Source organism: Esox lucius, chromosome 19 (genome assembly GCF_011004845.1).
Source record: "Esox lucius isolate fEsoLuc1 chromosome 19, fEsoLuc1.pri, whole genome shotgun sequence".
Classification (NCBI taxonomy): Eukaryota; Metazoa; Chordata; class Actinopteri; order Esociformes; family Esocidae; genus Esox; species Esox lucius.
This window is the reverse complement of record NC_047587.1, coordinates 46,633,646-46,656,020: the sequence shown is the minus strand read 5'-3', so window position 1 is coordinate 46,656,020 and position 22,375 is coordinate 46,633,646. Positions and strand designations below refer to the sequence as shown.

Here is a 22,375-nt window from a genome sequence, read left to right as displayed (position 1 = left end):
AGTATGGACGTAGTCTGGCCAGGAATCATGACAAAAGACAGAAGCATTGAATAATCTCTGCCCAAAGCCATTTTTTGTGCTGTGTGTTGTCTCTCATCATTTCAAACCTTGTCTCTCATAATTTCAGTTCCTTAACTGTAATGTCTAGAGTTTCTTTAATGAGGTGGTTTAGTTCTTCACTGAAACCCGAGAGGCCACAGCCTTTAAGTGATATGTTCTGAAAGGAAATGCCCATGTTGTCAGATGAGGCTGCCTTTTTCTGCCTTCTATTTTGTTTTTCTCTTTGAGCATTGTCCTGGTGCACCACATTCTCATGCTGTTAAAGTTTGTGTGATGGAGAAATTCCTCCAAATTTGCATTCCTCACTGGTTTGTTCTTCATTCCCTTGATTGTACATACACAGGTATCAATAGATGCTATAGCCTGAGGAAGAATAAATTAGTTCTTCTGAAGCAAAAGACTCAACTTTGAGATTTCTCCAAACAGGTCATGGAGAAAGGGACAAAACACCACAAAAGAAAAAATGTCCATTTGTTGTGAGACACATTTTCCATTTGCTCTTCCTCTTATTTCAGTGTTTTTGGATGATGCGGCAAGGTTCTGCCTGTGGAGGTGCACAGCTCTACAGAGGGGCAAAAAAGTATTTAGTCAGCCACCAATAGTGCAAGTTCTCCCACTTAAAAAGATGAGAGAGGCCTTTAATTTTCATCATAGGTACACTTCAACTATGAGAGACAAAATGAGAAAAACAAATCCAGAAAATCACATTGTAAGATTTTTAATGAATTTAATGATAAATTATGGTGGAAAATAAGTATTTGGTCAATAACAAAAGTTAATCTCAATACTTTGTTATATACCCTTTGTTGGCAATGACAGAGGTCAAACATTTTCTGTAAGTCTTCACAAGGTTTTCACCCACTGTTGCTGGTATTTTAGCCCATTCCTCCATGCAGATCTCCTCTAGAGCAGTGATGTTTTGGGGCTGTCGCTGGGCAACACAGACTTTCAATGGGGTTGAGATCTGATGACTGGCTAGGCCACTCCAGGACCTTGAAATGCTTCTTACGAAGCCACTCCTTCATTGCCCAGGCAGTGTGTTTGGGATCATTGTCATGCTGAAAGACCCAGCCACGTTTCATCTTCAATGCCCTTGCTGATGGAAGGAGGTTTTCACTCAAAATCTCACGATACATGGCCCCATTCATTCTTTCCTTTACACGGATCAGTCGTCCTGGTCCCTTTGCAGAAAAACAGCCCCAAAGCATGATGTTTCCAACCCCATGCTTCACAGTAGGTATGGTGTTCTTTGGATGCAACTCAGCATTCCAGTCCCTGGCGGCGTAGTGTGTTACAGATGGTAGCCTTTGTTACTTTGGTCCCAGCTCTCTGCAGGTCATTCACTAGGTGCCCCCGCGTGGTTCTGGGATTTTTGCTCACCATTCTTGTGATAATTTTGACCCCATGGGGTGAGATCTTGCCCTGGATCGAGGGAGATTATCAGTGGTCTTGTATGTCTTCCATTTTCTTATAATAGCTCCCACAGTTGATTTCCCACAGTGGATTTCTTCACACCAAGCTGCTTACCTATTGCAGATTCAGTCTACCCAGCCTGGTGCCTGTCTACAATTTGGTTTCTGCTGTCCTTTGACAGCTCTTTAGTCTTGGCCATAGTGGAGTTTGGAGTGTGACTGTTTGAGGTTGTGGACAGGTGTCTTTTATACTGATAACAAGTTCAAACAGGTGCCATTAATACAGGTAATGAGTGGAGGACAGAGGAGCCTCTTAAAGAAGAAGTTACAGGTCTGTGAGAGCCAGAAATCTTGCTTGTTTGTAGGTGACCAAATACTTATTTTACAGAGGAATTTACCAATAAATTCATAAAAAAATCCTAAAATGTGATTTTCTGGATACATTTTTCCTCATTTTGTCTCTAATAGTTGAGTGTACCTATGATGAAAATTACAGGCTTCTCTCATCTTTTTAAGTGGGAGAACTTGCACAATTGTTGGCTGACTAAATACTTTTTTGCCCCACTGTATATTACTGCCATACTTGCCATATCTAAATGTTCAACATTCTACCCAGATTGCTGCTAGGTGACAGCACTATTTTTTAAATGTACAGTGTAATGTATATTGTTGCTTTATTTTATTATTATTTTCTGTCTAGATATATTTTTTCTTAACTCTAACTACGCAGTTTGTCGGGTGCCATGTCATAAAAATTTCATAGTACAGGATGACGCTGTGTTGTACCCTTCCTCCAATTTGAAAGTGAATACCGTCAAATTAAAGCAAAGAGGCCACACTTTAAGCATATATTCATTATTTAACCGTCACAACCAAAATAACAAAACGTATCTGTGTCCAATTATTTCCGGATCTAACTGTATTGATTTGCCAGCATATAATAGAATAACATTGAAAATGTTATGTGCACAAACAGTGCTGACTCCCAATAACAACAACGTGGAGATAGTAAATGTTAAAGTCATTTTCAAAAGAATACCAAAGCAATCTAAAAACACAGTAACCCCATGTAACATTTCCACACAAATAAAAAGTTACATCAAGTTTAAACAATATTCCAGAAACAAGAAATCAAGGCAAGGTGGAGTCTACACCATTCAGAGGTCAGGCAACATACAATCAGAAACAGCTGGCTCACCTTCGCCAGGTAGGTTTCCACTCTGCTGCTCTGGACCCCATCTCCGAGTGACTTAATGGGCCCTCCAATGTTTCTATTGGGAGGACCAAGCGTGGCTCCGTAGGCGCTGACAGACCCCAGGGAGCCCATTTCCAGGTGCGAAGGCCCTCCCAAACTGCCGTTGACAATGCTGCTGGCAATTAGGGACTTGCTGCGGTGCCGCTCATTCAACAATTTGGCATTGGCTTCAGCCAGTCTTTCATTGGACCTGAATGGGCAAATGCATAGATGAATGAATTCGTCAGAGAGGTGTGAGGTTGCACAATTCTAGAAATGTATCAACAAAAATCCAAGGAATACTCAAGCCAGAATTTCAAACAAAAGTTCAAAAATGTTTCCAGAATACAGCTGAACATCAGAACCTTTGTTGGCAAAAAACAAGAGTACATTTTGCCATAAATGTGCTTCAAATACTCATTATATAAGCATTTAGACATATACAGCTACGGAAAAAATTGAGACCACTGCAAAATTATCAGTTTTTCCAGATTTTACCTCTAACTCAGAGGTATGTATTTGAGTAAAATGAAAAGTTTTGTTTTATTCTATAAACTTCTGACAACATTACTCCCAAATTCCAAATAAAAATATTGTCATTGTTATATAGTACAAACCCGATTCCAAAAAAGTTGGGACACTGTACAAATTGTGTGTAAAAAAGGAATGGAATAAATTACAAATCTCAAAAATGTTGAAAATGAGACATTTTGTAATGTCATGCCAAATATTGGCTCATTTTGGATTTCATGAGAGCTACACATTCCAAAAAAGTTGGGACAGGTAGCAATAAGAGGCTGGAAAAGTTAAATGTACAGATAAGGAAAAGCTGGAGGACCAATTTGCAACTTATGTCAATTGACAACATGATTGGGTATAAAAAGAGCCTCTCAGAGTGGCAGTGTCGCTCAGAAGTCAAGATGGGCAGAGGATCACCAATTCCCCCAATGCTGCGGCGAAAAATAGTGGAGCAATATCAGAAAGGAGTTTCTCAGAGAAAAAGAGTTTGAAGTTATCATCATCTACAGTGCATAATATCATCCAAAGATTCAGAGAATCTGGAACATCTCTGTGCGTAAGGGTCAAGTCCAGAAAACCATACTGGATGCCCGTGATCTTCGGGCCCTCAGACGGCACTGCATCACATACAGGAATGATACTGTAATGGAAATCACAACATGGGCTCAGGAATACTTCCAGAAAACATTGTCGGTGAACACAATCCACCATGCCATTCGCCGTTTGACCTATAAAACTCTATAGGTCAAAAAAGAAGCCGTATCTAAACAGGATCCAGAAGCGCAGGCGTTTTCTCTGGGCCAAGGATCTGTGGCAAAGTGGAAAAGTGTTCTGTGGTCAGACGAATCAAAATTTGAAGTTCATTTTGGAAAACTGGGACGCCATGTTATCCGGACTAAAGAGGACAAGGACAACCCAAGTTGTTATCAGCGCTCAGTTCAGAAGCCTGCATCTCTGATGGTATGGGGTTGCATGAGTGCGTGTGGCATGGGCAGCCTACACATCTGGAAAGGCACCATCAATGCTGACAGTTATATCCAAGTTCTAGAACAACATATGCTCCCATCCAGACGTCGTCTCTTTCAGGGAAGACCTTGCATTTTCCAACTTGACAATGCCAGACCACATACTGCATCAATTACAATGTCATGGCTGCGTAGAAGAAGGATCCGGGTACTGAAATGGCTAGCCTGCAGTCCAGATCTTTCACCCATAGAAAACATGGGTTTAAACAAGACGTTTGCAGTCTGTTATAAAAAGAAGAGGGGATGCCACACAGTGGTAAACACGGCCTTGTCCCAACTTTTTTGAGATGTGTTGATGCCATGAAATTTAAAATCAACTTATTTGTCCCTTAAAGTGATACATTTGTTCAGTTTAAACATTTGATATGTCATCCATGTTGTATTCTGAATAAAATATTGAAATTTGAAACTTCCACATCATTGCATTCTGTTTTTATTCACAATTGTACAGTGTCCCAACTTTTTTGGAATCGGGTTTGTATTTATTTGTAGAAAATGACAACTGATCAAAATAACCAAAAATAATGTATTGTTTTCATACCTCAAATAATGCAAAGAAAACAAATTCATATTCATTTTTCAACAACAAAATACTAATGTTTTAACTTAGGAAGAGTTCAGAAATCAATATTTGGTGGAATAACCCAAATTTTTTATCACAGCTTTCAGGCGTCTTGGCACGCTCTCTACCAGTCTGACACATTGCTGTCGGGTGACTTTATGCCACTCCTGGCACAAAAATTCAAGAAGCTCGGCTTTGTTTGATGGCTTGTGACCATCCATCTTCCTCTTGATCGAATCCCAGAGGTTTTCAATGGGGTTCAGGTCTAGAGATTGGGCTGGCCATGACAGGTTCTTGATGTGGTGGTCATCCAATCACACCTGCATTGACCTGGCTGTGTGGCATAGAGCATTACCCTGCTTGAAAAACCAATTCTCAGAGTTAGGGAACATTATCAGAGCATAAGGACGCAGGTGTTCTTCCAGGGAAACCTTGTACTTGGCTTTATTCATGCGTCCTTCACAAAGACAAATCTGCCCCGATTCTAGCCTTGCTGAAGCATCCCCAGATCATCACTGATCCTCCACTAAATTTCACAGTGGGTGTGAGACATTGTGGCTTGTAGGCCTCTCAAGGTCTCCGTCTAACCATTAGATGACCAGGTGTTGGGCAAAGCAGAAAATTTGCCTCGTCAGCGAAGATGACCTTACTCTATTCCTCTACGGTCCAATCTGTATGGTCATTTGCAAACTTCAGCCTGGCTCTTCTTTGTGTCTCATTGATGAAGGGCTTATTTCTGACTTTGCACGACTTCAGCCCTGCCCCTAAGAGCCTGTTTCGAACAGTCTGAGGCCCAGCTGCTGTTTAACATTTTTCTTGTAGGTCACTTGATGTCATCCTATGGTTATTGAGTGACATTCGAAAGAGTTGACAATCATCTCGGTCAGTGGACCGTTTTCGCCGTCTGCCAGTCTGTAGCTTTGTTGTCCCCAATGTCTGTTGCTTGACCTTGTTCTTATGAATCGCCATCTTTGAAACTTTCAGGATGGAAGCAATCTGACGCTCACTGTATCCCTTTGCCAGTAAAGCCAGAACTGAAGCCTTCTTTTCCTCACTCAAAGCTTTTCTTTACAACTGTTTTGTCAAGCTGATTATTTTTTTTTTATTACCTTTGAGGTACTACTGGCACTGTTTTTGCCATGCAGCTGGTCCTATTTCAAAAAGTTAATGATGACCACAGTAGTGTTTTTTATACATTTCCTGGTTAAATTAAATTTGGTTCAGGTAATCACCTAATCAGTACCTCATTAAGCAAAATGATATGTGCCTGTGTTGGAATGTAACAGACACTGGAATGGAATAGCAAAAACAAAACATATAGATTGAATTTAGAAATATTTCTGTTTTGAACATCCTCCATTTATAGACAAATGACACTATAGCAATGGCCCACAACACACACCAATAAACTATAACTCTACAATACATTCAGAGCTATCATGACACACCCAATCTAAACACATATAACCACCAAGCAGTTAAAGGGATAGTTTGCCTAAATTAAAATGTGACATGTCCTTACCTTAAAAGTAGTCTACAGGGCAGAAAAGGAAGGGAAGAAATTAGTAATTTTGTCATTCTGGCAATCTATCCCTTTAAGCTTGAAACAATTACATGCCCTCTTTGTTGGTGACAGAGCTACACAATGTTTGAGTTCATTAGGGCACACAACTGAAATCATAAAAAAAAAAAATATGTCATCGGAAAAGACATCCATTTGGAACTTAATGAACACAACCTGTATTATCTTTCCTTCTCTCTTAACCAATCTTGACATCCTAAACTCTATGCACAAAATTTGTATGTGTAAATCTTTGGGAATTAGACAGGTTTTAGCAATATGGTAATAACTCAAACCTTGCATCTTGACAGGCTCGGTGGAGGATATCTTTGTTTGCAACTAAAGGTAGAGGCACACTGCAGTGATTGTAGGCCTTGTGATCACTTGCCTTTTGTCTTATCTACGATCACTAACTAAATTCATGCTATGCTCATGCTCTGTTTTGTTGACCACCCATGGCTAGCTGTTAGTCTTCAGCGACTGGCCTTGCTCAATCGCACAATGCTAACGGAGGCTTAGATCAAATCAGAATAGAAGATGTTTTTGCTTGCTAATATCTATGGCCCTTTAACACTGTTTCACTGGTTGTCACAACCTGGGGAATTCCAGTGTGATGTCTACACTACATAATTATTATAAGTTCAAAATGGGCATGTATTTTTCCAAAGACAAAAACCTTTCCCAGTTATCTTTGTACTATTTCCTACTGAATATAGAGTTTAAATTTGCCAAAATAGTGCCAGACACTATGAATCCCATGAATGTTAAAACAGTGCCAGACAGAATAGAAAGCCTTCAATCTTTACTATTCTTGCCAAATGAAACCTAAACCTAACCACAGATTTCAATTACAGTAAATGTTACCATGGTAAATTCCTTGGTAAAATAGGTATTTGGTCACCTACAAACAAGCAAGATTTCTGGCTCTCACAGACCTGTAACAACTTCTTTGAGAGGCTCCTCGGTCCTCCACTCGTTACCTGTATTAATGGCACCTGTTTGAACTTGTTATCAGTATAAAAGACACCTGTCCACAACCTCAAACAGTCACACTCCAAACTCCACTATGGCCAAGACCAAAGAGCTGTCAAAGGACACCAGAAACCAAATTGTAGACCTGCACCAGGCTGGGTAGACTGAATCTGCAATAGGTAAGCAGCTTGGTGTGAAGAAATCAACTGTGGGAGCAATTATAAGAAAATGGAAGACGTACAAGACCACAGATAATCTCCCTCGATCCGGGGCTCCACGCAAGATCTCACCCCGTGGGGTCAAAATGATCACAAGAACGGTGAGCAAAAATCCCAGAACCACATGTGGGGACCTAGTGAATGACCTGCAGAGAGCTGGGACCAAAGTAACAAAGGCTACCATCTGTAACACACTACGCCGCCAGGGACTCAAATCCTGCAGTGCCAGACGTGTCCCCCTGCTTAAGCCAGTACATGTCCAGGCCCGTCTCAGGTTTGCTAGAGAGCATTTGGATGGTCCAGAAGAGGATGGGGAGAATGTTATATGGTCAGATGAAACCAAAATAGAACTTTTTGGTAAGAACTCAACTTGTCGTGTTTGGAGGAGAAAGAATGCTGAGTTGCATCCAAAGAACACCATACCTACTGTGAAGCATGGGGGTGGAAACATTATACTTTGGAGGTGTTTTTCTGCAAAGGGACCAGGACGATTGATCCGTGTAAAGGAAAGAATGAATAGGGCCATGTATCGTGAGATTTTGAGTGAAAACCTTCTTCCACCAGCAAGGGCATTAAAGATGAAATGTGGCTGGGTCTTTCAGCATGACAATGATCCCAAAACCTGTTGTGGAAATGTCTTTAATAATGTATTCTTACTGATTAAAGGTGACTTGAGTCCCATTGTTTAGATAGGTAGAGGAATGTGGGGGATCTGGTATTTGCATAGGGGACATCTATTGTCTGTCCAGATGCTGTAAGAACTCTTAGAAATGAAGAAGTTACTTATGGCGGTAAGGAGAGCTGTCCTTTGTGTGAAGCTTAGGTAAACACTACAGTAAACATTATGGCAGGACGGATAAGGTGGGGGAAGATAGCATTTGACTTGTGTGATAGAACAAAGGTGTTTGATTGACATGAGACAGATAGCAGCATCTTACCACACCCCTTTTCACTGTAATAAATATGGATTGTGCATGTTTTGAGTTAGAGACTCCTCAGACGATTATGTGTGTGTAAGCGGTTGACGCGTCTCTCATATGTGCATAATAGTTAATAAAACGGTTAGAATGTGCCAAGAGAACTTTGTCTCTGTGTCCCTTACTCCGAGTGTCGATACATGGAATTACCATCACAACACACCGCCTGGGCAACGAAGGAGTGGCTTCGTAAGAAGCATTTCAAGGTCCTGGAGTGGCCTAGCCAGTCACCAGTGAAAAGGGAAAAACATCCAGTATGTGGCAGTCCTGTGGGCGAAAATGCCTTGTTGATGCTAGAGGTCAGAGGAGAATGGGCCGACTGATTCAAGCTGATAGAAGAGCAACTTTGACTGAAATGACCACTCATTACAACCGAGGTATGCAGCAAAGCATTTGTGAAGCCCCAACACACACAACCTTGAGGCGGATGGGCTACAACAGCAGAAGACCCCACCGGGTACCACTAATCTCCAATACAAATAGGAAAAAGAGGCTACAATTTGCACCAGCTCCCCAAAATTGGACAGTTGAAGACTGGAAGAATGTTGCCTGGTCTGATGAGTCTCGATTTCTGTTGAGACATTCAGATGGTAGAGTCAGAATTTGGCGTAAACAGAATGAGAACATGGATCCATCATGCCTTGTTACCACTGTGCAGGCTGGTGGTGGTGGTGTAATGGTGTGGGGGATCTTTAGGCCCCTTAGTGCCAATTGGGCATCGTTTAAATGCCACGGCCTACCTGAGCATTGTTTCTGACCATGTCCATCCCTTTATGACCACCATATACCCATCCTCTGATGGCTACTTCCAGCAGGATAATGCACCATGTCACAAAGCTCAAATCATTTCAAATTGGTTTCTTGAACATGACAATGAGTTCACTGTACTGAAATGGCCCCCACAGTCACCAGATCTCAACCCAATGGAGCATCTTTGGGATGTGGTGGAACGGGAGCTTCGTGCCCTGGATATGTATCCCACAAATCTCCATCAACTGCAAGATGCTATCCTATCAATATGGGCAAACATTTCTAAAGAATGCTTTCAGCACCTTGTTGAATCAATGCCACGTAGAATTAAGGCAGTTCTGAAGGCGAAAGGGGGTCAAACACAGTATTAGTATGGTGTTCCTAATAATCATTTAGGTGAGTGTACAACTGAAGTTATTCTGATTAGCACAAACTCAAAGCAAACTTTCTTTTGGGATTTCCTTGAAGGTTTCTTGGTGTTATGCTGGAGCCATGGTCCACAAGGAGGTGATAGATCTTAGGAGATCTTATTGTTAAAATGTACAGTTCAGGATGGATATTCTGATAATATCCAAGGCTGTATATATTTCGCAAGAAGACACGTCTTATCTCCCAACACCAAGTGGGAAATGTGTTATGGTCTGATATACATTTCTTTGGCCTTAATTCCAAAATAAATGTTGGGCACAAAACCAAAAGAGCTCAGGTCAGGTTAAAAATTTCCAAATGTCTGTTCATTTTGGCAGAAACCTTGCTACCTCCTGCAAGAAACTTGAAGTTAAAGAAGATTTTCACCTTTCAACAGGACAACAACCCCAAGCACAAAGTCAAATTAACCAAGCAGTGGCTTTAAAAAGGAAGACCAATGGCCTGAAGGGGCCAAGTTTGAGCCTGTACCGCAATTCTATAGAGAATCTGTGGACAGACCTTAAGAGTGCAGTGCATAGGAGATCACCTCCCAATTTCACTGAGCTTGAACTCTTCTGCAAAGAAGGGAGGGATACAATTGTAAGCTCCAGGTATGCTGGGTTGATAGAGACCTCTCCAAACAGACTCACTTGTACAATCCAAGCAAAAGTTACATCCACACTGACAATTTTTTTGTTTGAGAAATTATCCATTTGTTTTCACTTAAAAATTGTTGGTCAGAAGATCTTATTTAAGGTTAATAAAAATACATATATATGAAAAGGAACCAGGTAAGCCTTGTTCAGCCGCCCCGCAATTGAAAGTGATGAATGTTGTTGCCTGCACTGGATTCGAGCAAGGTCTTTAAGCATTGTGTTTAACTGATTAAATTTTTTTTATTAAGTTTACCTCCACCACAAATAGCATCTATGAACTGTATGGCTTTTGCCACTGGCCGTTTTAACAGCTTATTAGCCATTCGTGAATGACATTGATACAATAACTATCAATATAGATGACAATAACTGACTTTTTCATCAAGTGAAAAAACGAGAGAATCGTGTAGCCAGCAAAGTTTGTCTATGCTGAACAAATCCTAATGCATAATTCTAAAATCCACCAGAAATAGTTGCAATAGTCGTTAACACTTTTATTTTAAGCTTCTATCATGTAGCCACTGAAGGTTGTAGCCAGCAATGTTTATGTCCGTCCTGAACAAATCCTAAAGCATAATGTGTTTAGACTGTGACGGGAGTCGAACGCGGGACTGGTTGTTCCATAGTCCGTGTCTCTATCCACTAGGGGTAGTCAGTCAGTCAGTCAGTCAGGCACTCACTAAGTCACTAAGAGACATTCGCTCTTCTAGGCTGGCTCCACTTACGTGGCCCGACAAAAAAGAAAATAATCTGACATGATGTCTTGATATTTCAGCGTTTACATATACAAAATCTGCATTTTCAATATCTGCATTTTCCATACAGTGGATATAGACCTTATATCCAATGTATGGCCAAGGCTTCAATATGGGATTAGGTCTCACCTCTCCAATTTAGCAGCCAAACTCTTGCGGAGACGCAACTCCTCCATATAGAGTTCCCGGTAGCGCTCCAGCTCAGTGTGGGTGGAGTCTCGCAAATTCATGCTGTCTTGCTGTGTGGAGCGTGCCCTGCCCAGCTCACCCTCAAGCTCCCGGATACGCTGCTCCAGAGTCGAGCGCAGGCTTGCTTCGCTGGCAGCTTTAATCTGATCCAATGCTTCCTGGGATGCAGCCTGAGTCTGAGGGACACAAACCATGGAGGTGCTCAAAAGATAAAGGTTATTCCAACAATCAGGGATTAAAAATTTCAACAATCAGGGATTAACTGTCAATAAGTGTCAGCAGATACTGAAAACCCAAGGGGATTGCCTTTGCATTGCAAAGACTTTGCCCTTTGAGGAAAACATTGACCTAAAAAGGAAAGACTGATGAGAGGCTTTACCAGTCTTCATTTAGCCATTTTCTTGAATATGTCATTCAAGGAATGTCATTATTTCAAGAAATGTAAGAAAGGCATCACAACAATGCCAAATTCTGGTTTGTGTGTCTAGTGTCCCCTCACCTGTAGGAAGATGTTGACCTCCTCCAGTTTTTGCCTGATCTCCTGGCGGGCCCTCTCCTCTGCTTCTCGTCGATAATGATCCACCTGACTCTGGTCAATCACTCCTAATTCAACCTGCTGTCGCAGGCCCAACAACTGCAAAACAATAGAAGAACATTTCAATCCATCATGGGAATACTTACTGAATACTTTAGATATTGAAGGAAATGTATCCATTGTACACATTATGGGGGTATACATTTTAGAGTACACTACTATACACTACTATCCAATTCAATATGGATAGTAGTTATGAGCTAAAACTAGCCCTCCCTCCCAGTTTCCAGTACACTTCCCAGATATTTTTTATTGGCCATTCTGGGATTTCAAACAATCATTCTGACTACTGGTATGTCTGCTTCTCTACCCTCTGGTACTACCCACCTCTTCCTCCAGATGCTTCTTGCTGCGTTCCAGCCGCTCATTGCTACGGCCCAGGTTCTTAAAGGACACCAACTGCTCCTTTAGCTCCTTGTTGACCCTCTCCAGCTGGCTGCAGCGTGATGCCTCCTTCTGCAACTGCACTGACAGGTCGTCCACCTGGGACATTGAGACCAATGGCAATGTTTGTCTATCCACTTGTTAGCAATGGGTTCTTTGAAATAGCGGAATCCATTATCTTAAAGGTGTGTCCACAAACTTTTGGTCATCTAGCATATATTTGCCAAAAATGTAAGTAATCTCTGAGAATGGCATATAATTACAACTACACACCAGAAGGCTATTTGTTCCTCCTTCTTCCTCAAACATTCTTCTGTAAAAGTCAATTAGAGCCAAGTGGATAATATAACTTGACAGATGAGTGTAAATGATGATGTGCATTAGGTACAAAACACACACCTAACACAGGAAGTGTGAAGAGATATATTTAAAATCTGATTTTTTTTAAATGGCTAAAAAATGCAACACCAAACGTACATGTACAGTGGGGAGAACAAGTATTTGATACAATGCCGATTTTGCAGGTTTTCCCACTTACAAAGCATGTAGAAGTCTGTCATTTTTATCATAGGTACTCTTCAACTGTGAGTGACGGAATCTAAAACAAAAATCCAGAAAATCACATTGTATGATTTTAAGTGATTAATTTGCATTTTATTGCATGACATAAGTATTTGATACATCAGAAAAGCAGAACTTAATATTTGGTACAGAAACCTTTGTTTGCAATTACAGAGATAATATGTTTCCTGTAGTTCTTGACCAGGTTTGCACACACTGCAGCAGGGATTTTGGCCCACTCCTCCATACAGACCTTCTCAAGATCCTTCAGGTTTCGAGGCTGTCGCTAAGCAATACAGACTTTCAGCTCCCTCCAAAGATTTTCTATTGGGTTCAGATCTGGAGACTGGCTAGGCCACTCCAGGACCTTGAGATGCTTCTTATAGAGCCACTCCTTAGTTGCCCTGGCTGTGTGTTTCAGGTCGTTGTCATGCTGGAAGACCCAGCCACAACCCATCTTCAATGATCTTACTGAGGGAAGGAGGTCGTTGGCCAAGATCTCGCGATACATGGCCCCATCCATCCTCCCCTCAATACGGTGCAGTCGTCCTGTCCCCTTTGGAGAAAAGCATCCCTAAAGAATGATGTTTCCACCTCCATGCTTCATGGTTGGGATGGTGTTCTTGGGGTTGTACTCATGCTTCTTCCTCCAAACATGGCGAGTGGGGTTTAGATCAAAAAGCAAAATTTTTGTCTCATCAGACCACCTGACCTTCTTCCATTCCTCCGCTGGATCATCCAGACGGTCATTGGCAATCTTAAGACGGGACAGGACATGCACTGGCTTGATCAGGGGGACCCTGCGTTCGCTGCAGGATTTTAGGTCCTGCCGTGTAGTTCTGGGCTGATCCCTTACCTACCTCATGATCATTGATGCCCCACGAGGTGAGATCTTGCATGGAGCCCCAGACAGAGGGAGACTGACCGTCATCTTGAACTTCTTCCATTTTATAATAATTGCGCCAACAGTTGTTGCCTTCTCACCAAGCTGCTTGCCTATTGTCCTGTAGCCCTTCCCAGCCTTGTGCAGGTCTACAATTTTATCCCTGTCCTTGCACAGCTCTCTGGTCTTGGCCATTGTGGAGAGGTTGGAGTCTGTTTGATTGAGTGTGTGGACAGGTGTCTTTTTTACCAGTAACGAGTTCATACAGGTGCAGTCAATACAGGTAATGAGTGGAGAACAGGAGGGCTTCTTAAAGAAAAACTAACAGGTCTGTGAGAGCCGGAATTCTTACTGGTTGGTAGGTGATCAAATACTTATGTCATGCAATAAAATGCAAATTAATTATTAAATCATACAACCTATGATAAAAAATTACAGACCTCTACATGCTTTGTAAGTAGGAAAACCTGCAAAATGTACAGTGTATCAAGTACTTGTTCTCCCCACTGTATGTAGGGCCCTAAATGTTTTGGGAAAAACCAAGTATAAAGTAGAAAACGACATTTGAAAAGCCTTTAATGGAAAAAGAGTACTATCCCATATAGAACTCAAAACAGAGAATACTGTTCAAGTGTGCCATTTGGTACACATCATTTGTTTTTCTTGATCAATTAGGCATAGTACCTTGTCTTTCATCCTGCTGATGGCAGCCTCAGTCTGTCTGTGGCCCATCTCCCCTCTCATGCTGCTTATGGGCGAGCCCAACTCAAACCCAGGTCCATCCTGTTCCCGAAGTTTCTTCTTAGCAGTCTTTACCAAGGTTCGCAGTCTGTAGACCAATAAAAATCCATAGTCAAATACACAAATATAATGTTAGATACTACATCAATTGTCATTGCTTTTTTAATGCATGTTTTATATCCATTTTGTCTGTGTTTTTATTGTTTTAATACAGGGCTCAGCTGTAAATAAGACCTTGGTCTATGTAGATTTCTCGATGTAAATTAAGGGTTGTATGCCGACATTAACAACACAAAAGGCTTGATGCGTGAAATCAAAGCTTTGATTCATAGTTGTACCCATTAATCACCTTGTGCCCTCTATTTAGGTGTGGCTGTCACACAAGCATTTTGTTTTATGGTGATATGCTGATACAGGTGGGAAACCCGGGGACAGAAGAGCTGGGCAAGGATTTCTTAGATTCATCCTTCGAGTACAGAAAAACTCCATAAGAGCCATCGTTATTTGAATTTCTTTAACTGGCTGTGTGCTGGAACTGCATAAATATGTTTCTAACTGGCTGAAGAAAGAAAAGATAAGACAAAATACGGAAAATACACTGAGAACAAATCTCCTGAACTTGTCTCTGGTCTGAATTTATTGCCACCCGCACCCTGGTATAGTGACAGGAAGCCAAACCGTCACAACTGCTGGAGGATGTGGGAAGACTGAAGCACAGACTCTAGACAAAACATCCCCCACGTATTGCATGGGGTTTGAAAAAGGTGTGTAGAACGGTCTACACCCCTTTTTTAATATTGTTTACAAAAAGTAATATAGGGACTTTCAACAGAGCGTATAAGGAGGGGAGACACTCATCTGTGATTACCGGCGAGCCGAATATGACAGGAGAGATGGAAAAGGATAAGAGGACAGGGTCAATAAGGGGGAGCGCATAACATAGCAACATATTTATAATAAAATAAATTATAACCATATGAAGCAACTTTTTGTACGCTATATATGAGTATGTCATGCTTTTTGCTGCACCGCATAAGTGGAGCCGGACTAGAAGAACGAATGTCTCTGAGTGAGTGAGTGACTGACTACCCCTTGTTAAATGGCGTGGTTAGAGACGCGGACTACGGAACAACAGGTGTCTGTCCCTCAGACTCAGGCTGCATCCCAGAAAGCATTGGATCAGATGCGAGTGAAGCAAGCCTGCACTAGACTCTGGAGCAGCGTATCCGGGAGCTTGAGGGTGAGCTGGGCACACAGCAAGACAGCATGAATTTGCGAGACTCCACCCACACTGAGCTGGAGCGCTACCGGGAACTCTATATGGAGTTTGGCTGCTAAATTGGAGAGGTGAGACCTAATCCCAAATTGAAGCCTTGGCCATACATTGGATTAAAGGTCTATATCCACTGTATGGAAAATGCAGATATTGAAATATATGTAAACGCTGAAATATCAAGACATCATGTCAAATTTTCTTTTTTGTCGGACCGCGTAAGTGGAGCCGGCCTAGAAGAGTGAATGCCTGACTGACTGACTACCCCTTATTAAATAGAGTAGTGGATAGAGACACAGACTATGGAACAACCAGTCTCGCATTCGACTCCCGTCACAGTCTAAACACATTATGCCTTAGGATTTGTTCAGGACAGTCAAAAACATTGCCGGCTACAACCTTCAGTAGCCATGTTATAGGAAGCCTAAAATTAAACTGGTCACTGTTATATTGCGACTATTTCTGGTGGATTTTTGAATTGTGCATTAGGATTTGTTCAGGATAGACAAAAACTTTGCTGGCTACCCGATTCTCTCGTCTTTTCACTTGACAAAAATGTCAGTTATCGTCACCTATATTGATAGTTATTGTATCAATGTCATTCATGAATGGCTAATAAGCTGTTAAAATGGCCAGTGGCAGAAGCCATACAGTTCATAGATGCTTTTTGTGGTAGAGGTAAACTTAATAAGCTACGTTAGTCAGTAAAACACAATGCTTAATGGTGTCTAGCGAAATATTACTGGCTAATAAGCTTTTAAAATGGCCAGTGGCAAAATCACAGTTCATAGATGCTATTTCTGGTGGAGGTAAACTTAATAAGGAACTTTAGTCAGTTAAACACAATGCTTAATGGTGTCTAGCGAAATATTCAAGGTTTACGTGATGTTACTGTGTAGTGGCTAAAGACATAGCCTCTCATGTGGGAGACCCTGGTTTGACTCCATTGAGGGCAACAACATTCATCACTTTCAATTGCTGGCTAAACTAGGCTTGCATGGTTCCTTTTCTGGTTTGTTATAGCCTGTAATAATAGATTCATACATTATAAAAACATTTTATTACGTTTACCTTCCCTCTCCTCCCTTGCACTATCCATAGTCTCTCTTGTCTCCTCTCCATCTCTATACATCCCAACATTGAAGCGCTATAACATCTCCTGGCTTGACGAAGTCCTTGCAGCAAATCCCTAATCTTCTTAGGACGTAGCGAGCGCACAATATACTACTGAGAGTCTTCTGGACGATTCTGTTTTGCTGTTTGGATTTCACATGGTTCATTTGCGAAAATAAACTTTCAACGTCGGCATTGCTCATGGGCATTGCGAGAAGGGACTGCGCAAACACGGCCAGATCTTTAAAACACTGCTCCCCACTGCTGTCCTTGTAGTTCAGAACTTTGACCTAGAACTGTTCTGCTTGACAGTGATCCTTTGTTTTCCACTCCTGGAAATTGATTGCCTGATACTGTGCATCTAGATCCCCAAGATCACCTGTGTACATTTTCAGCATGGATACGGTTAACTGGGGTTTGTTATGTGATAGAATCACTGGGAGCCAATTCTGCACCTGATTTGCTGCTTCCAGACAGAAGTCCTGGCATCTGTTCTCCAAAAGCAATATTATACAGCACACACGGGTAATTGATTGGCTGTGTCATCCAAATTGACATCAAGGCTGTTTGGAATCGGATGGAGGAATGGCTCTTAATGTGATTACTCTTGAGATAAGTGTACGAAAAAATGACTATAGGCAGTCCAGCATTTTGAAAGCATTGCCAGTTTCGAGTTGGAACAACTTGTTGACTCTAGAAAACACGTGTAAGATGGGCATGAGAAACTCTAGGTACAGAGATACTGCTTTGCAGTATCTGCACAGAGCTTTACTGTCATTACCGAATACTTGACGTACTCAGACTTTATGTTGTTTGTCTTTTTCCCAGTCTTTGTTTTACTTTTTTTTCCAGAGTTGGACCACTTTGTTGGCGGCATCGTTTCTGAAAATGTATCTGTGCGCAATGTCATCTAATGTCATCAGTAACTCATCATCACTAAGGTTCTAAGTGTCATCGCTTTACCTTTGGTTGTCACTAAGACAATGGTTACCTTCTTTATATCAATGTGACAGCCACTTACTGACAGTTCAACACAAACACAACTAGTTACGTTTCTCTGACCTCACTCGCTATGTTGATACACTGACCATCAGGGTGCAGGAAGTTGCTGCTCTGATGCTCGTGTGATAGTAAACTACGCATAATGGTAAACTACGCTCAGCATGGTAAAAAAATAAATATATATTTTCATACAAATATTCAGGTTTTCTGTGGTGGCACATCACAATTTAGCAACGGTGTAGCGCCGCTCTGATTACAATAAGAGGGAAACACTGCTGACACTTTGACAGGTCACACCAATTATGGTCACAAACACACAAATCTTTAGACTGGACACAAACACACAGTTACAACAAGATCCATTTAAATAACACTACACCCATTAAACAGGGCACCATAATGAAGGTGGGTGAAGCAAGGATGAATTTGGATGAATTTAAGTCTATTCCTAACTGGGCTCTTTAATAGTACTTGGTGTTGGTTGTACACATCAAAGTTGCCCTGCAGTCAGTATGGAGGATACTGTGGAGAAGTGGTGGGTCTGTCACCTGTACATTTCTTTCTGTAGCTCAGTGTTTCGTTTCATCTCCTGGTCCAACCTGTTGTCTACAGACTTCTTTTGTTCCGCTATCTTCTTGACCTTCTTCTTCTCCAGTTCCATCTGCGACCAGCAGGAAAGGACGGCATGCCATGGACAACATAGTGATCATATTTTTTTTTACTAATTATAATTAGCTACAAACTGACTAATACTAACCGTACATGCCCTTTTCTGTTTATATTTTACTAAGGAGTATGGCCTACTGAATTAATGTGGTACTATTGCAAAGACAGAAAAGACATCATTCACAATGTAAAATCAGCATTACGGGGAGAAAAGGTGGACATTGTTTCTGAACTGGGCCATCTTAAATTATAACCTGTTCAAAGAGATCTGCTTTCTCCTTCTCCAACTCGGCCAGGCGCAGTCCCAATTTTGAACGGCTCTTCAACTGCTCCTCCCACAGTGTATGAGAGTCCTGGGCATTGTGGGACAGCATACTCTGTTTCTGCACCTGAGTAGGAGAGAGGAAGGGGGATGGGATGTTCTTTACAAACACAAAATCTATGCAAGTGGTCAACATCATCACTTGAAAAACTCAACTGCACCCTGTCTCTGAACTTGCAAAGCTGAATTTAAAAAGCACAAAACAGGTAAAGAACTCATACCACTCAAAAGTTTGGACTCATACCAGTCACACCTACCCATTCATGGGTGTTTCTCTATTTTGACTATTTTCAACATTGTAGAAACACATTTAGATTCACGAAGTAACCAAAAATGCATAACACATCAAAATGTATGGAAAAAAGTTCATAAGTGGCATTTCATAAGTGGCACTTCTTAATGTGTTTCAGACAATGAGTTGTTTGGTAACAAGGTAAAGTTGGAATACAGAAGAAATTGTCTGTACTGTAGTAGCCCATATTATGACAAGAACATCTCAAATAAGCAAAGAGAAATGAAAGTTCATAAATTCTTTAAAACATTAAGGTCAGTCAATCCATAAAATGGCAGGTACGGTGCAGATGCCAAAACCATCAAGCCCAATGATGAAATGAATGAATGAATGGCTCTCATGAGGACCACCACAAGTAGTTTTCAAGTTTCAAGGTTTATTTGTCAAATGCACCGAACACAGCGTCATCACAATGAATCTTCTCGTGACATAGCACCCCACAACTACGTAGTGAGAGTTAAGAAGAAGAATATATAAGCAGAAATATAGCCAGACCAAAAAAACTAACCAAGAAAAGTAATGGAGAAAAATTGAGAAAAGTAGTCACTGTGCTGTTTGGTATCATTGTGTGCACCACACTGAACTTGGACCAGAGAAAGCAAAGGAGAGGGTTGTCTGAGGAGATCAGAAAGAAAATAATAGACAAGCATGGTAAAGGTAAAGGCTACAAGACCATCTCCAAGCAGCTTGATGTCCCTATAACAACAGTTGCAAATATTATTAAGAAGTTTAAGGTCCATGGAACTGTAGCCAACCTCCCTGGGTACGGACGCAAGAGGAAAATCGACCCCAGATTGGACAGAAGGATAGTGCGAATGGTAGAAAAAGAACCAAGGATAACTGCCAAAGAGATGCAAGCTGAACTCCAAGGTGAAGGTATGTCAGTTTCTGATCTCACCATCTTTGAGCGAAAGTGGGGTCCATGGAAGAAGACCCAGGAGGACTCCACTTTTCAAAGAAAAACATAATAAAGCCAGACTGGAATTTGCTAAAATGCATATTGACAAGCCACAATCCTACTGGGAGAATGTCCTTTGGACAGATGAGTCAAAACAGGAGCTTTTCGGCAAGTCACATCAGCTCTATGGTTCACAGACGAAAAAATGAAGCTTTCAAAGAAATGAACACCATACCTACAGTGAAACATGGAGGAGTCTCGGTTATGACTTGGGGCTGCTTTGCTGAGCTTGGCATAGGGTGCCTTGAATCTGTGCAGGTCACAATTAAATCTCAAGACTATAAGGCATTCTGGAGCGAAACATACTGCTCAGTGTCAGAAAGCTCGGTCTCAGTCGCAGGTCATGGGTCCTCCAACAGGATAATGACCCAAAACACAGCTAAAAGCACCCAAGAATGGATAAGAACAAAACATTGAACTATTCTGAAGTGGCCTTCTATGAGTCCTGATCTGAATCCTATCGAACATCTATGGAAAGAGCTGAAACTTGCAGTCTGGAGAAGGCACCCATCAAACCTGAGACAGCTGGAGCAGTTTGCTCAGGAAGAGTGGGCCAAACTACCTGTTAACAGGTGCAGACGTCTCATTGAGAGCTACAGAAAACGTTTGATTGCAGTGATTGCCTCTAAAAGTTGTGCAACGGAATATTAGGTTAGCGGTCCCATCATTTTTGTCCATGCCATTTTCATTTGTTTTCTTATTTACAATATTATGTTGAATAAAAAATAAAAAAAGCAAAGTCTGATTTCTATTAAATATGTAATAAACAATGGTGGATGCCAATTACTTTTGTCAGTTTCAAGTTATTTCAGGGAAAATTGTGCATTCTTTATTTTTTGTAGAGGGGTACCAACAATTTTGAGCACGTCTGTACTTGAAACTAGCAGCAATATTGGTAGTGGTATTGAAATTCTAGATATGGCAAGTCTAGCAGTAATATACATAATGTACACTGGCAGCAATTTTTGAAAAAGTAGGATGGGGAGTGTGAACAGTATTATAGATATTATAGATACAGTGGGGAAAACAAGTATTTGATACAGTGCCGATTTTGCAGGTTTTCCTACTTACAAAGCATGTAGAGGTCTGTCATTTTTATCATAGGTACACTTCAACTGTGAGAGATGGAATCTAAAATAAAAATCTAGAAAATCACTATGTATGATTTTTAAATAATTAATTTGCATTTTATTGCATGTCATAAGTATTTGATCACCCACTAACCAGTAAGAATTTCGGCTCTCACAGACCTGTATGTCATGCAATAAAATGCAAATTAATTACTTAAAAATGACAGACTTCTATGATAAAAATGACAGACTTCTAGATGCTTTTTATGTGGGAAAACCTGCAAAATTGGTAGTGTATCAAATACTTGTTCTCCCCACTGTACATTTGAGTGCAATATGCTTATGAATGGTAGATGCCCATTAAATGTACCTGAAAGGACATCAGAGCATCTGGAATATTTGATCAGTATGATCATGGATCACTGTTGCTGGTTGAGGCCTAGTCCACACGAACACGGGTATTTTTATAACCGTGACTTTTTTTACGCGGTTCGGCCTTCCGTCCACACGAAAACGCAGTTTCAGGGCACTGTAACCGAACATTTTTGAAAACTCCGGCCAGGGTGAGCATTTTCAGAAACGCCGGTTACAGTGTTGTCATGTGGACAGTATAACCGGGTTTTTTGCCTTGCGACGTCATAGAGTGTGCCGTTATCCGCTGTGTTTGACGTCATATTGTGCGCCGCTAACTGCTTTGTTGATGTTTGTTGACGATTCTTTGCAATGGCGGATGTAGCCCAAATCGTGCTTATAACAACTGTGCTGCTAACAGGGCTTCTAACATGTATACATGTATAACCCGTATCGCCTTAAGTTTATTGGTGATGATGGTCCTGGTTATATCCTCTTTACGATGAGGAAACTCTTGGGACGTCTCAGGGTAATGCTCTAGAAACAACGCTAGGATGTCGGCATACTTGGACTGGCAAGACTCCCAGTCCACATTTTCATGTGTTTTGTTAACTTTATATTCACGTGTGACATTAAGTAAAATCTCAACTTCGCCATCAGTCCAAACATACGACTCTCCCTTTCCTCTGTTCGTCATGTTGTTAGTCTAGCGGAACCGGTAATAACTTTTTTTCTAGGCTTCTGATTGGCCAAGGTGACTTTACGATTTGGGTTATATCGCCGCCTGCTGGTGTGGCATGCTCTTGACAGCGCGTTTTTGTGTTTTCATGTGGACAGAGATTTATTTTAAACCGAGCATGTGTGGA

The 22,375-nt window shown here is 41.2% G+C and overlaps 1 protein-coding gene across 5 annotated transcripts in view; it reads right to left on the bottom strand.

The window, feature by feature from the left end:
- The window catches only part of si:ch211-272n13.3 (ankyrin repeat domain-containing protein 26), a 101,877-nt gene that overhangs the window by 16,150 nt on the left and 63,352 nt on the right, over positions 1-22,375 (bottom strand). For all 5 annotated transcript variants that reach the window (XM_020044214.3, XM_034288037.1, XM_034288036.1 and 2 more), the window contains 7 exons: positions 18,771-18,905; positions 18,399-18,511; positions 14,406-14,550; positions 12,221-12,376; positions 11,798-11,932; positions 11,239-11,474; positions 2,671-2,917 (listed from right to left, as the gene is read on the bottom strand). In XM_020044214.3, the coding sequence (XP_019899773.2) occupies positions 2,671-2,917; positions 11,239-11,474; positions 11,798-11,932; positions 12,221-12,376; positions 14,406-14,550; positions 18,399-18,511; positions 18,771-18,905 (1,167 nt within the window). The remainder of the gene's footprint in view (positions 1-2,670; positions 2,918-11,238; positions 11,475-11,797; positions 11,933-12,220; positions 12,377-14,405; positions 14,551-18,398; positions 18,512-18,770; positions 18,906-22,375) is intronic.